At 52.2% G+C, this 13,746-nt stretch overlaps 6 protein-coding genes across 6 annotated transcripts; 3 read left to right on the top strand and 3 right to left on the bottom strand.

Moving 5' to 3' along the window:
- Window positions 1-14: 14 nt before the first annotated feature.
- On the bottom strand, window positions 15-762 carry V8C40DRAFT_19042 (uncharacterized protein). The gene has a single exon (XM_083211854.1). The coding sequence runs from the start codon at window positions 637-639 to the stop codon at window positions 181-183; it is 459 nt and encodes a 152-aa protein (XP_083079647.1). The 5' UTR covers window positions 640-762; the 3' UTR covers window positions 15-180.
- Window positions 763-1,095: 333 nt separating this feature from the next.
- V8C40DRAFT_260929 (methionine--tRNA ligase MES1) lies at window positions 1,096-3,103 on the top strand (the record flags this gene model as incomplete). Its single annotated transcript, XM_083219201.1, has 2 exons — window positions 1,096-2,029; window positions 2,094-3,103. 2 exons carry the CDS (start codon window positions 1,096-1,098, stop codon window positions 3,101-3,103), a joined length of 1,944 nt encoding a protein of 647 aa, XP_083079648.1.
- A 342-nt stretch (window positions 3,104-3,445) lies between these two features.
- On the top strand, window positions 3,446-4,664 carry V8C40DRAFT_19060 (acyl-CoA N-acyltransferase). The gene is made up of 2 exons (XM_083211855.1): window positions 3,446-3,976; window positions 4,054-4,664. The coding sequence occupies exons 1-2, from the start codon at window positions 3,664-3,666 to the stop codon at window positions 4,467-4,469; spliced, it is 729 nt and encodes a 242-aa protein (XP_083079649.1). The 5' UTR covers window positions 3,446-3,663; the 3' UTR covers window positions 4,470-4,664.
- A 24-nt stretch (window positions 4,665-4,688) lies between these two features.
- On the bottom strand, window positions 4,689-7,717 carry V8C40DRAFT_231314 (uncharacterized protein). Its single transcript, XM_083212896.1, has one exon. The coding sequence runs from the start codon at window positions 7,392-7,394 to the stop codon at window positions 4,860-4,862; it is 2,535 nt and encodes an 844-aa protein (XP_083079650.1). The 5' UTR covers window positions 7,395-7,717; the 3' UTR covers window positions 4,689-4,859.
- Window positions 7,718-8,262: 545 nt separating this feature from the next.
- Window positions 8,263-10,567, bottom strand: V8C40DRAFT_231317 (translation initiation factor eIF2B subunit beta). The gene is made up of 4 exons (XM_083212897.1): window positions 10,444-10,567; window positions 9,897-10,380; window positions 8,627-9,757; window positions 8,263-8,556 (listed from the first exon to the last, which is right to left on the bottom strand). The coding sequence occupies exons 2-4, from the start codon at window positions 9,992-9,994 to the stop codon at window positions 8,460-8,462; spliced, it is 1,326 nt and encodes a 441-aa protein (XP_083079651.1). The 5' UTR covers window positions 9,995-10,380; window positions 10,444-10,567; the 3' UTR covers window positions 8,263-8,459.
- Window positions 10,568-11,130: 563 nt separating this feature from the next.
- V8C40DRAFT_231319 (Nem1-Spo7 phosphatase catalytic subunit NEM1) lies at window positions 11,131-13,740 on the top strand. Its single transcript, XM_083212898.1, has 2 exons — window positions 11,131-12,922; window positions 12,981-13,740. The coding sequence occupies exons 1-2, from the start codon at window positions 11,566-11,568 to the stop codon at window positions 13,130-13,132; spliced, it is 1,509 nt and encodes a 502-aa protein (XP_083079652.1). The 5' UTR covers window positions 11,131-11,565; the 3' UTR covers window positions 13,133-13,740.
- Window positions 13,741-13,746: the final 6 nt, after the last annotated feature.

A 13,746-nucleotide genomic window follows, 5' to 3' on the forward strand; every position in this document is an offset into this window, starting at 1 on the left:
TATAAACTCCTACAGTTCCTCTGGTATTCCCAACCCTGATGCCATAACTCCACGAATGCTGAAAATTCTATACGTTGGTGCTGTTTTATGTATATGATGTATGCGGTAACGCTCTTAGCCTTCTGCATAGCATCAACACGGGTATGAAACCTCCGTCTCAATGAGGTCACAATCTCCATCTCAGTTCAACATTCTCTCGATGATCTTGACCTTGCCCTGCGCCCTCTTAACCCGATCATCGAAATCCTGCACAGCTTCGTCGCTGTTGTCCGTAGATAAGGTCTCTGGCTCGACCAAAGCATACGCGAGCTTGACATTCTTTTCCAGCCGTGGATTGCTCGGCAGCGGCGGCAGCGTGCATGTTTCTGAGCTCTTTTCTGAGGAGTTGGCTTGCTGGTTTGTGTTCTTTTCCGAAGAGTTGGCCTGCTGGGCCGTGTTCTTGGGGAGTCTGTTTGCCCAGACGAGAGTCTTGCCGGCGAGGCGGCCGCTCTCGAGGAACTTTTCGAAGCCCTTTTCCATGCCGAATGAGCGGCCTTCTATCCTTCCTGCGCGGGCTCCATCTTCGACGCCTTGGTTGTAGCCTTGGGTGTAGAAACGGTCTTCAAGAGTGAAGACGTCATCGAGGGGGTCGGAAGACATTATTTAGGATTATTACTTTCACTTGAGTGTGATCTAAAATAATATTGTATAGAAGGTTTAAGTTGTTTTGCTTCTTTAAAGAGTATCTTTTCCGAGTCTCAGCATTAGCAATTCAATATGCGCCCCCAAAGGCTCTTGACCACCCGCCCAAAACAGACAGAGGCTAGCGGCGGCAGAATTTTTGTGACACACCCCGCCATTAGCCATAGTGCGATAGCGGGGCAATGCGATGACTCGAATTGTCAATCTTGTAATAGTTTTTTGCACATGCGCCTTTCATTGATTGATTGATTACCGTACCCTGGTCGAGTTAGTCACTTACAATCGCGTGACGCTTGTTTTTGGAGTCTTTCGCAGAAAAGATAAATATCGATAGAGACGGCCTTGTTTCTCTGGAGTTTGGAGTTTGAGCAGTCAACAAGAAGCAATCAAGCAAGTCGAATCGAAATCGCATCAATGGCGGTTGAAAATCCCATCTTGCCCGTCAAGGGCAAGAAGAACGTCCTGATTACCAGCGCCCTTCCCTACGTCAACAACGTTCCTCATCTTGGAAACGTTGTCGGCAGTGTTCTCAGTGCCGACGTCTACTCTCGCTTCAGCAAGCTTCGCGACCGGCCGACGCTGTACATTTGCGGTACAGACGAGTACGGCACTGCCACTGAGACCAAGGCCCTCGAGACGGGCCAGACCCCCAAGGAGCTCTGCGACGAGTTCCACGTCAAGCACAAGGAGATTTACGATTGGTTCGAGATTGGCTTCGACTACTTTGGCCGAACGTCGACCCAGAAGCAGACGGAGATTGTGCAGGACATCTTCCTCAAGCTGCACGAGAACGACTTCCTTGAGGAGCGGACGACAAAACAGCCTTACTGTGAGAAGCACGATTCCTTCTTGGCGGATCGATTCGTCGAGGGAACGTGCCCCAAGTGCAACTACGACGATGCCCGAGGTGACCAGTGCGACAAGTGCGGCAGCCTGCTGGATCCGTTTGAGCTCATCAACCCACGATGCAAAGTCGACGGCGCTACTCCCGTCCCTCGCGACACGACACATGTCTTTATTCGCCTGGAGAAGCTGCAGCCCGAGATTGACAAGTGGTTTCAGGACGCCCACAAGAAGTATGGATGGCCTCAGAACGGCATTTCCATCACTCAGTCGTGGTTGACAAAGGGCCTGGAACCCCGCAGTATCACCAGAGATCTGAAGTGGGGTGTGCCGGTTCCCCTGCCTGGTTACGAGAAGAAGGTCATTTACGTGTGGTTTGATGCCTGCATCGGCTATCCTTCCATTACGGCCAACTATACCGACAAGTGGGAGCAGTGGTGGAAGAATCCCGATGATGTTACCCTCTATCAGTTCATGGGCAAGGACAATGTGCCCTTCCACACAGGTTCGTATAATATTTTTTCAATGACCTTTTGAAGTGAAATACAAACTGACGAGTATGATGCCAGTCATCTTCCCTGGATCCGAGATTGGTACCGGATACAAATGGACCCTGCTTAACCACCTCTCCACCACCGAGTACTTGAACTACGAGAACGGCAAGTTTTCCAAGTCAAGAGGCATTGGTGTTTTCGGCAACCAGGCCAGAGAAGTTGGCCTTTCGCCGTCCGTCTGGCGATACTACCTTCTCTCGAACCGACCGGAAACTAGCGATACCCAGTTCGAGTGGCAGGCATTCCAGCTGGCCAACAACAGCGAGCTGCTCGCCAACTTTGGCAACTTTGTCAACCGAATCGTCAAATTTGTCAACGCCAAGCTGGACGGTGTTGTTCCCGAGTTTAACCCTTCTTACAAGGACGACACCTTTGACTTCCCCGCCTGGACCGAGACGGTCAATGGGCTGTTGAAGGAGTATGTCGATCTCTTGGAGAAGGTGCACATCCGTGCTGGTGTTAAGGCCTTCATGGAGATTAGCAGAGAGGGTAACAACCTTCTTCAGGGCCGATTGGATAATGCCAACTTGGCCGAGAACCCCGAGCGAACCCACACTACCATTGGTCTCGCTCTCAACCTTTGCCACCTGTTGGCCTCTGTCGTTTCGCCGTATATGCCATCTACGAGTGAATCCATCTGCCAGCAGCTCAACACCAAGCTGGCGTTTATCCCCGACACCTGGGAGCCTACTGCTATCAAGGCCGGCCACAAGATTGGCAAGGCCGCCTATCTCTTCACCAGGATAGACGACAAGAAGATTGAGGAGTGGAAGGAGAAGTTTGGCGGCTCTGCCGAGACTCGCGCCGCCGAGGAGGCTGCCAAGAAGAAGAAGCAAGAGGATAAGGAGAAGAAGAAGGCCAAGAAGGCCGCCAAGGCTGCCGAAGCTGCTAAGGCCGCTGATGCTGCCAAGGTGGATGCCAAGGCTCAGGACGAGGCCTCTGCCGCTGGAGGCATGACGGCGACGTCTGCTGAAGTCAGCAAGGACTTGCCGATCCGCGAGAAGAAGGTTGTAGACCAGAATTAGAGAAAGAGAATAAGGAAAGAAGAAAAAAAGAGAAGATAATAGATGTACAATTCAGCAAAGGTGCACATGTGCAGGGAAATTGACTTAATGATGCTTTTACATTAGGTAGTCTTTTGTAGTTTGTCTTTTATTTATGAGAATGAATGATGCTTTTTTTTTAATCATTAAACTTCTGAAAAAGATTTACGATATTGCCATTGTAATATAAGGTTTAACGCAGCATAAAATATTTGATGCTTGCTTATACGCAATTCTGAAGCTTCTGGAGCCTAAAGCAGGCGGACCCGCAGTCGGACAAGGCTTTTGGTGGGGGAGACGCACTTTGGCTGGCCGTTGAGTTTGGCAGCTTCATCTTGTGCATCTTGTGCTTCTGCCTCTTGCATCTGCCTGTTCCTTTTGGTCACGCAGCACCCGAAGCCGGATTTTTTCTTTCGAATTGTGGCTGTTTATACCTTTCTTATATTCTTCTCTCTATATATTCGGCTACCTACACCATCAACTGCAATCTCCCCCACGAAACCGAACCAAAACCGCACACATAACACAACAGCCCGCCCATCATGGACATCCGCCTCCTCACCACGGCCGACCTGCCCTTGATCCAGCACGCCAACCTGGAGAACCTGCCGGAAAACTACTTCCTCAAGTACTACCTCTACCACGCCCTCTCCTGGCCACAGCTCAGCTTCGTCGCCGTCGACGTCTCGCGCCCGCGCAAGGGGCCCTACGACTACCCCAAAATCGTCGGCTACGTGCTGGCCAAGATGGAGGAAGAACCCACGGACGGCGTGCAGCACGGGCACATTACGAGCTTGAGCGTCATGAGGACGCACAGGAGGCTGGGTATTGCGGAGAAGCTTATGAGGCAGAGCCGTATGTTCTTTACAGCATCTTCTCTACTTCCTTGTTGTTTCTAGCAGGATGAGATTTGTGCTAATGATTGAGTTTAGAGCTTGCCATGGTGGAGACTTTCCAGGCGAAATACGTCTCCCTGCACGTCCGCGTGTCCAACGTCGCCGCGAGACACTTGTACGAAGACACGCTGCGCTTCCGCAACGAGAAGACGGAGAGCAAGTACTACGCCGACGGGGAAGATGCTTTCAGCATGCGCCTGGACCTAGATGACGTGGCGGAGCTGGCGAAGCGGTACGCCGACGAGGAAGAGGACAAGGAGAAAGATGAGGGCAAGAAGACTACCAATGGGGGAGATGCGACGATAAAGAGCGAGGGCGTGGATGAGGGTGAGGCGGTGGGTGAGGTTGGTAGGGATCCGGAGGCGGATGGCAAGGAGAGGAAGATTAAGGTTGCTGTGGGAAGGGGGTTGGGGGTTGGGGATTTGGTGGAGAAGGATGAGAGTAAGCATTAGAAGTGTTTACTGTCTGTAGAGTGAGGTTTGGTTCTTGGGGGTTGTGTATATGTATCGTGATTGGATGTGTTTTTCTTTGTACGTGTTTACTTGCTGGGGATGGAGGTATTTTTTTCATGACTTTCATGGCATCGTGGTTGGTACGGAGGAAAAAAGGGGGAGAGGATTAGATAAAAGCATTACCGTACGAATCAAGAAATGTGGTCAAGGAGAACAAGATGGAAAAGCTGAGTGACATTCTTCTCTGTATAGCAAACTATGATAAAACAGTATTTCCTTTGGTATCAAAAAACATCCAACGCTAGATAGTATCCCTTCTTGTACAATATCAAACCAAACCCATCACATATTTCATAAATCCCAGTCAATCTTTTTATACAAAGCAAATCATCAATTCCCACTCAACTCCTTCGCATACTCCTCGTCAGCCTGCACCCTCAAAGCCTCCAGCTGCTTCCTCATCGTCGCAATCGCCTTCTCCACCTGCTCCTTCTGAACACCCTCGGCCTTCTCCGCCGCCGCAGTCTGAGCCTGAATGGTCCTCTCAAGGGCCCCTATGGTGTTGTACTTTGCGGAAGCTCTCGGGCCGGGAGGGGGGATTTGTTCGTCGTCTTGCGAGGCTGAAGTTGGCTGCTGCTGCTGCTTTTTCTCGTCGGGCCAGGAGCCGGGCAGGGATGAGGCACTGTCCTGCCGTTGTTGGTAGTATTGTTGCCACTGCTGGTCCTGGTGTTGCTGTAGATGTTGTCTTTGCTGTTCTGCTTGTTGATTATAGTGTTGTCTCTGTTGTTCTGCTTGTTGTTGATAATGCTGCCTTTGCTGCTCTGCATGTTGCCTCTGCAGCTCTGCTTGCTGTTGATAGTGCTGCCTTTGCTGCTCGGCGTGTTGCTGCTGTTGCTGTCTCTGCTGCTCTGCGTGTTGTTGCTGTTGCTGTCTCTGCTGCTCTGCTTGCTGCTGCTGCTGTTCCCTTTGCTGTTGCTGTTGCTTCTCATCTTGACCAGGCCCAAAGAAACCCTTCGGGCCAAATATGCCGTCGCCTCCAAAGATGCCCTTTTCACCAAACGGTCCTCCTGGACCAAATGGCCCCTCGGGACCGAACGGCCCGCGCGACCCAAACATGCCATTCTCACCAGAGGCTTGGGGATTGTTCCATGCTCCCCAACCTCCGCCTCGAGGCAAACCGTAATGTGGTTGATGAGGGTGAGGATGAGGGTGAGGATGGGGATGAGGATGATGATGTCCTCCTCTACCTGCTCCTCTGCCTGCTCCTCTGCCTGCTCCACCGTGGGGGCGGCCCCATGGGAAGCTGCCGGTCCATGGCGCGGTATTCACCGGAGGTACAGGAGGAACAGGCGGCACCGTGGTTCCAGGAATATGCGGTGGCATAGGTGGGATACCCGGGGCTGGCGGAGGCGGAGGCACGGGGGGAACAGGAGTGCTCTGGCCTTTCCGGGCTTCCTTGCGTGCCTTTCTCATCTCTTTTCTATGCTGCCTCTTCTCCTTACGCTCTGCCCTCCTCTTGCCACGTCGCTCCTTTCTCTGGGCCCTGCGTTCCCTTCTCTGGTTCTTCTTGACTTGTCTCCAAACAGTCGTCAATGTCTTGATTTGTGCCTTGAGGGCTTTCTTATCCACATCAGTAACCACATCCTTAGACTTGGGGACGCTCTTGAGCTCGGCCTTGAGCTGCTTGACATCACTCTTGGAGCGGAGCTGGTCGGGATTCTTGGTCCAGTCTTGGAGTCGGGTAATGTAAAGTTGCACAGAGTTGACGGGAATATCATCGTAGCTAGGGAGAGAGCCAATGGATGATTCAGAGCTCGAAGAGGAAGAAGAAGACGAGGAGGAGACCGAGCAAGAGCGTTTGTGGCCTGCTTCTTCATCACCCCCATGTTGATAGGCTGTCCGGCCGCGAACATCCCGGGCAGCATCTGCGGCTGGCTGTTGACTTTGCTCAGCGCCATTTCCAAACCGAATACCGCGCTGATCCATGATCAAGTTTCCGATGCGCAAACCGTTTTGATCAGCCACAAAGCTGTTTCCATACCGAACACCGTTGTCATCGATTTGGAAACCGCCCCATGAATTACCGCCAGCCGGAGCAGAGCGGCCTGCAGTCTGCGAAGACTGGACAGATCGACCAGCTTCAGATACCTGGTCAAAGTTGGCCTCCCAAGCACCTGGCATCTGCGCCGAGGGAGTTCTCGGGGGCTCGAGGCGAACTTGGATGCCTCGAGGGCCGAAGAAGCCATCGTTCCATTGCTGGACGGTGGCTTCAACGTCTCTCCTCCGTCGCTGAGAATCAGGACTGGTAGGACTTCGAGCATCGGCGATTTGGTTGAGCTGAGCCTCTACCTGAGCTGTGCTGTTGTTGGTGCTGCCTGCTTCTGATCTCTGCATCTCATCGAGTAGCTTTCTATGAATAACAACTTCATTCTGCCTTGTCGTATGATCAGGAATCAGGAAATTGATAAACGTAGACCAATCCAGCGCAGTGACATCTCGGGCCGCCCAGTCGCTCTCATAAGGGAAATCATCAGGATGCGAGACATCAGTTACCTCGATGGTATGAACAAGGGTCATGCGGATAATGTCACTGCTGGAGTCTTGCTGGGGGGCTGGTCTCAAATCAAAGTATAGCGTGGCTGCGGGTTGGCCAGAGCCAGGAGAAGTGCGAGGAGTTAGAGGAGGTGTGTAAATGACTTCGTCAGCAGTCGACGAAGCAGCATCGTCGACGAAGCTGTGTGATGGAGTTGCCGCAGGTACTGTTGCCGATGCGGCCACTGATGGTGCTGATGCTGTGTGAGAGCGAGAACTGCCCGACGTGCTGTAGACATCGGTCTCTGAGTATGGCGGAGGAGGAACTTCGTCTCCGGGGACGTTGAGATGGGCGTTGCCAGTGTTGGCAGTGCCGCTGTCGTTGGGGTTCATGGTGATGTGTGTATAATAATGGTGGCGATGATAATCTGCTGATGCTTCTTCTGCAGTGTAATGTAAAAAGTATGTGGAAAATAGAAGAATCAGGTACTATTCTCCTAGAGAATGTGTCGCTGCGCAATCTTGAACAGTATTGAATGATCCGAAAAAAGTGGAAGAAATCGCCGAAGGTTTAAAAGCGAATCCGAAAGCGAAGGCCACGATTCCTAGGCAGACTCCGGGTACTCGACCCAACAATTCTCTGGCCAGCTTCGTGAGCGTCGAAAAAGGCGATGGCGAGGATAGTGGCAAACAAACCTCTTATGTATGGCTCAACGTGCAACAGTCAAAATCATGCATTCGTCCTACTGCACTGCATTACGCGGGGCTCCTCAGCCCATCCCTCCATCCATGGATCCCCTTGTGCCTCTTCACTTTCACTTGCTTCTTAGTGTCCAGCCGATGGATTCATTCCCGCTGTAGCGCCCAATTAGTGCCATAAACCCTCTCGGGCTATCCGCACATTAGCAACAAGGACGCGCAGCCCAGTTACGTTGGCTGTTGTCGCTGCCTGTCCGCGCCGTTGGTTGAGATTGATTGGAGGCCAAGTGTGTGTCATTCATGGATTGCCTGATCCTTTGGCGATGGAGGGGCAGCAGAACCTTGAGGCAGCTAATCTCCGGCCTCGTCCAATTAGGGCCTCTTAGCTGCCTGAGCTCGCTGACGCGGCCGCTACAGAGGTGACGTTTTTGAATCAAGCTTAAGCGAACAAACTGTCGACATGAACGGCATCAATAAGCCATTGTTGCCATTCAATCGATCACATTTTAGACATTTAGAGACGAGAGATTCAAGGCTGATTGACGATGCTTAGGTGTAACCAGGCACGGATGCAGCAGAAACGTTTATTAGTGACGACGCCTTTCAAGGTGTTCGTACACATTGCCATGATTGCTTTGCTAGGAACATTTTAATCCTTTTTTTATTCCTTCTACGGCATCCGTAACTATGTCATTGGATGCAGGCCCCCTTTTCTCTTTTACTTTATTGTTGTAGTCATTCATCGTGAAGTCATCATCATCACGGCAGAGCCCCTTCCCAGATGTGAAAGTCGGCATCCTCTCGCTTGTAGTGGTCTGAGATGAGGCTTGACAAGTGGTCGCGCGAATGTGTGCCCCTAGGATAGTTAGCTACTGGCTCTACTCTTCTTACTAGAAAGGGCATTATCCATTGGTTGGTCAACTTACAGGTTTGTGATGTAGGTGTCAACAAGCTCCGGTGGAATCAGCTCGGTGAGTGCCGTTCGAATCTCGGCACCACACACCAGAGGGCCGTCCGCGAAGCTCACAAAGGTGGACGAGTCGCCCCACTCAATCAGAGAGCTCTCGTCAAAAGGGCTCTCCGGGCTAAGCTTGTAGACGCCGCTGAGCACGACGACAGCGGCACCCTGTTCCTTGGCAGCTCGGGCAATAGCAGCAGATCCAGCATCGGCCACGACACCTCCGGTAGCAACGATTGCTCTTGCTCCAATAATGACCTTGTTGACTCGTGACATGTAGGCCATGAGCCCGCCATTCATCACGTTGACTACTGTGATGCCCGCCGCCGACAGCTTCTTCCTAAAAGTTGTGTGCTGGCTTTCGGCTACTGAGTGTCTTCTGGGTGGTGCCATGGCAATGAGTACGGTAAACTTGCGCTTCTGAGCAGCGCGGAGGATAAATCGCTCCACTGTTGTTGATGGCTGGTGGACGAGCACCAAGTCGCCGGGGTGAATCTGCACTTCGGCTGAAGCAGCGATCTGGTCGTCGACTTGGCTGATCTCGTCCTTGATTTCCTCGATACCATCAATGACTTCGGAGCGCAGCGCGTGGATCTGGCCCGAATTGCCCCTCCATGTAGGCGTCGACGCTCCCGAGTTTCTAAAAGGCGACACGTCTCCATCTGCAGGCGGGGATGTCGACAGGAGATGGAACAGCGACTTGGGAGGGTTGATGGAGCTATAAGAAGAGACGATGGGAGGGCGCGCCGGCGGAGCTGCGCTGTTGGCCGAGTCGAAGCGTTTTGACGACCACTGCTGGCTGATGGATGTTGGCGGGACGATGTCGGTTGGGGTTGGCGCATCGCTCGCAGACTCGTCGGCGGTGTCGCCTCGATCCTCGGAAGCTTCGTCTCGGATCAGGCCAAGGACTCGGCGCACAATGTTGCCAATGACAAGCTCGTTGGGCTGGGCGTCTACCAGCTTACGGCCGGTTCTTGAGACGTTGATCAAGAGGCTGTCCACATCGTGCCATTTTGAGCGGGCGACGACCTGGAGGAGGATATGGGCGGTGGCAACGGCGCAAGGCTCGGATCCCTTGATCTGTCTTCGCTTGAGGAGGCTGTAATGGAGTGCTGGTCAGTATTGCTATTTGCCTTGCTCGCTTCCCTTATCGCAGTTGGCGGCCAATAATGTCATGCCGCCATGCGACAATCTTATCGTGCCCCGCATTGCGAATACTGATAAATCACATCACATACGATATCAAGCTGTTGACGGAAGCTTCCAATGGCTGTCCCTTGAGAGATTTGAGGAATTTTTCCAGGTCGAGCGCGTGGCCCGTGGAAACGGAGGGCATCGTAACCTGGTGCGAGGGCGATGGTTGTGTGTTTTGCGTGCGGTTATCGAGGGGCCGATGCTCGGTGGGATGTCGTTCTTAGTGCTATGACTCGAAATTTGTGCGACAGAAGGCGGCGTCCAAGTGGCTATAACGGCTGCGACTGCTCTCGACTCTGGGTGAAGCAGGAGTGAAAATACGGCCGTGATGCTGTCAAGCGATGCTCAAGGTGCGTTTTGTTTTGTCCTGTCTCAGAGGCTCCGGAATGGGCGTGGTGAGGTTGAGCGGGGTTGGTTTGGTTTGTGGGCGCAAAAAGAGCTGCTCGAGATCGTGACTCAACATGCGAGGCTGCTCGGATTGGCGACAAAAGAATTTCGTACATTCAGTTTAATGCAGCCCACTATGCACTAATGTAAGATTGCCAGTTAGCGCGAGAGGAACTGCCCCGATACCTGAATGGCAGCACACACAATTCGGTGCAGGTACCGGTACTTGTGTTGTTGCCTGTAGACCCAGATAAAGGACTTTTGTATTCTGTAATCTGTTCAGTACCTTTTGCACATGCTTGAAGGTTTTTCTCTCTGGTTCTTTTTCTTTTCTGGCACCTTGGCATGTTTTGTAAATTAGCGGCCATGGGACAAAAATAAATTCAAACTTCAGCATGGGCTGATTTGACATTTGCTAGCGCAAGGGCTAAGAATACGAGACTGCAAAGTCGAACTCTGGAGAAGAAGAGGAAAAGAATCCATATAACTGTAGCAGATGGGGAGGCAGACAAGTTGTTTTGTTTTACTTTTAGTCTTTGTAGTTTGGGGGTTTCCCTCTGACCATCTCTGCTGCTGCTATTCAACATACATCCAACCTCGTAAAATACTCACCTCTATAAAACAGTAAAACCACATATCCTCGGCTGCATCAATGATACGATGCACCTCTCCATTTGTATCGATACCGCTTCCCTCGGCACTCGACCGGAAACGGGCTCCAAGCAGAGCAGCGCATTGGGCCACGCTCGCAAATAGGGCTCCCCCAACAGCCCTGCTGATTCCGCTGCAAACCCCCCAAAAACCGCCCTAGCGTGGGCGGCATCTGACCTCCCAGTGGCCTTGGCCCGCTATTGCTAGCCGTGATGACGACCTGGCCCGATTTCCTTTGGGGCGACTTTTGGCCTCAACGCTTGCCAAGTACGAGTACTTGTACTTGTTTCATTAAGACAATTCCCACCCTCGGAAAGGCGAACATACCGTCCAGTGCTATTTTCTGCGGCTCGCTCGTAGCGTCATTTCTTCTCTCTCGTCTCCGTCTGGCTGTTGTCTCTGCATCGCAATCCAAAACTCTGCGGCCGTCTTTCATCCGCCTCTCTCTCACCTCCTCTTCCCCCTTTGGAAGCGACTCACTCATGACACTCGTTTCCCGCGCGCCCTGCGGAGGCTCATTTTAACCCCCCTGGAGCGCGTTGCAGGGCCATTGGCAGACATCCTAGAGAGCCGGAAGCGGCCTCGAACGCCTCGGCATCTGCTGCGACGCTCCCTTTCGCTCCCTCCAACAAGTCGTTGCGCATCCACCCCGTATCGACCCCGAAGCCGCCTCAAATGTCCCATGGAGTGCTCTCCATGTTCGACATGAACTCGCTCAACATCATCACCGCGCGCGTGTCGCCGCCACCGAGTCCAACCCACTCCCGATCCAACAGCATCAGCGCCGGCCTCGACGACAAGGCGCTCGACCTCGACGTGTCCGAAGACAAGGCGGATGGACACGAGAACCAGCCCTCGGCCGCTGAGGGCTCGGGTTCCCTTTCTGAGAAGCGATACGGCGGCGACGACGAAGCATCCTTTGCTACCGAAGAGACGCCGCTCTTTTGCGAATCCAAGCCGGATGGGAAGCGTTCGAGATGGTGGCATGTCCTGCCTAGGGGGATCGCCTCCAGCATCATCGGCACCATTCGGTGGCTGTTTGCTACGCTGACTGCGCCTGGATACTACCTGATCGCCTTCTTCTACGACGACTTTGGCAAGTTTGCGCCCATGACACAGCTGAAAAGGCTGTTTGGCTTCCACAGCGGCGATTTGGGCACGGATAGTCTGTATGGTTCTCCCGAAAAGGCGAACAAAGCTGGTCGAAATACACGGCATCTGGGAGTCCCGTCGAAAACGGTTCATTCCTCTAGTACCTCATCATCTGGTCTATCCTCCGAGTCCGAAGACGAACCCCGTGCTGCCGCTAAGAGCCGGCATAACCGCTCCAAATCAGCCCAGCCCGGCGAGGAGACGGGCGCGGCTCGGCGCTCTATTCGAATCAAACTCAACGACGAAGAGCAACGAAAACATAGAAAATCACAATCCACCGCCTCTCATGGGAAGGGTGACCTCAGCCGGAGCGACTTGTCAGCGCAGCTCAAGTCTCCAACGTCTCCGATTGCCGCCCTGACCAAGTACCCAAAGACACCTGCGCCACCACGACCATTGATCCCCCGACGACAGCCATCCTATCTGAATCTTCTTGAGCCTTCACGAAAGCAGCAGAAGACGCTTATCCTAGATCTCGACGAGACGCTCATCCACAGCATGTCTAAAGGAGGGCGGATGAACAGCGGTCACATGATAGAAGTCCAGCTCAACACTGCGACTTTGGGAATGAGCGGACAGAGCAGCGCTGCGCAGCACCCCATCTTGTATTGGGTTAACAAGCGACCCTTCTGCGACGAGTTTCTCCGTAGAGTGTGCAAGTGGTTCAACTTGGTTGTCTTTACCGCGTCTGTTCAGGAGTACGCCGACCCAGTGATTGATTGGCTGGAAACGGAAAGAAAGTTCTTCTCGGCAAGATACTATCGTCAACACTGCACATATCGACAAGGAGCCTACATTAAAGACCTGAGTTCTGTTGAGCCGGATCTGAGTAAAGTGATGATTCTGGACAATAGCCCGCTGAGCTATTTGTTCCATGAAGGTACGTTTACCGACTTGCGGTAGAGGCGCAAGCCCCCTCAGCTAACTCGACCTACTAGATAACGCCATACCGATCCAAGGCTGGATCAACGACCCGACAGATGGCGACTTGATGCATTTAGTTCCTCTGCTGGAAGGTCTCCAGTACGTTCATGATGTTAGAGCTTTATTAGGGTTGCGCAGCGGCGAGTATGGCCATCTCCAAGCATAGAGGGTTACGGGAACATTCACACGGCAAAGATTTTGTTTTTTGACTTTTTTTTTTACTCTCTCTTTCCATTATTATCATCTCAGCTTTTTAAACACATAATGCAAAAACTGGGCAAAACAAAACTGGCAAGTCTCCGAGGCGAAGAAGAACGAGTGACGACGAAAGCGTGAAAAAGGGAAGCTCATGGAAGAGAAAGAGAGTTTGCACGGTTGACGCCAACCTGGATTCTTTTTTCGAAAAACGTGAAACAAAAGCGAACCTTGTACGAGATATTACAACGAGGAAAGGACGTTATGGGAGTTTTTTACATATTCTGCTGGCTGGCATGAGTTAAACAGCATGGGTTTTTTCAACAAACAAAGCGGCGAAGGAGGAAGCGGGATCATTTTCTTGTTTAATAACGGCATTTGGTTTTTTATGGTTCTTGATGAGGATGAGGCATGATGTGATGGGATGGGGAGCGGGAGATGACTTATGGTTACGGGTTAACGTTGATTCAAGCCAATATGGAGACTGCCAGTGTTTTTTGCGCCAATGATTTATGTGCCTCTGTCTGTGCTGTGTCTGTTCTTTTTTGAATGTGATGTGATATATGAGAGTGGTTGGCCATCGCG

This window comes from Trichoderma camerunense, assembly GCF_050948025.1.
Source record: "Trichoderma camerunense strain CBS 138272 chromosome Unknown V8C40scaffold_1, whole genome shotgun sequence".
In the NCBI taxonomy this organism is placed as follows: domain Eukaryota; kingdom Fungi; phylum Ascomycota; class Sordariomycetes; order Hypocreales; family Hypocreaceae; genus Trichoderma; species Trichoderma camerunense.

What these genes read in the sequence shown, in the direction of transcription:
- V8C40DRAFT_19042 (XM_083211854.1), bottom strand. Translation starts at nt 639, where the DNA reads ATGTCTTCCGACCCCCTCGATGACGTCTTCACTCTTGAAGACCGTTTC.
- V8C40DRAFT_19060 (XM_083211855.1), top strand. Translation starts at nt 3,664, where the DNA reads ATGGACATCCGCCTCCTCACCACGGCCGACCTGCCCTTGATCCAGCAC. An exon ending in GAAGCTTATGAGGCAGAGCC is followed by an intron (nt 3,977 to 4,053) that starts GTATGTTCTTTA and finishes GATTGAGTTTAG; the next exon opens with AGCTTGCCATGGTGGAGACT.
- V8C40DRAFT_231314 (XM_083212896.1), bottom strand. Translation starts at nt 7,394, where the DNA reads ATGAACCCCAACGACAGCGGCACTGCCAACACTGGCAACGCCCATCTC.
- V8C40DRAFT_231317 (XM_083212897.1), bottom strand. Translation starts at nt 9,994, where the DNA reads ATGCCCTCCGTTTCCACGGGCCACGCGCTCGACCTGGAAAAATTCCTC. An exon ending in TCCGTCAACAGCTTGATATC is followed by an intron (nt 9,758 to 9,896) that starts GTATGTGATGTG and finishes ACTCCATTACAG; the next exon opens with CCTCCTCAAGCGAAGACAGA. An exon ending in GACACCTACATCACAAACCT is followed by an intron (nt 8,557 to 8,626) that starts GTAAGTTGACCA and finishes TAACTATCCTAG; the next exon opens with GGGCACACATTCGCGCGACC.
- V8C40DRAFT_231319 (XM_083212898.1), top strand. Translation starts at nt 11,566, where the DNA reads ATGTCCCATGGAGTGCTCTCCATGTTCGACATGAACTCGCTCAACATC. An exon ending in GAGCTATTTGTTCCATGAAG is followed by an intron (nt 12,923 to 12,980) that starts GTACGTTTACCG and finishes TCGACCTACTAG; the next exon opens with ATAACGCCATACCGATCCAA.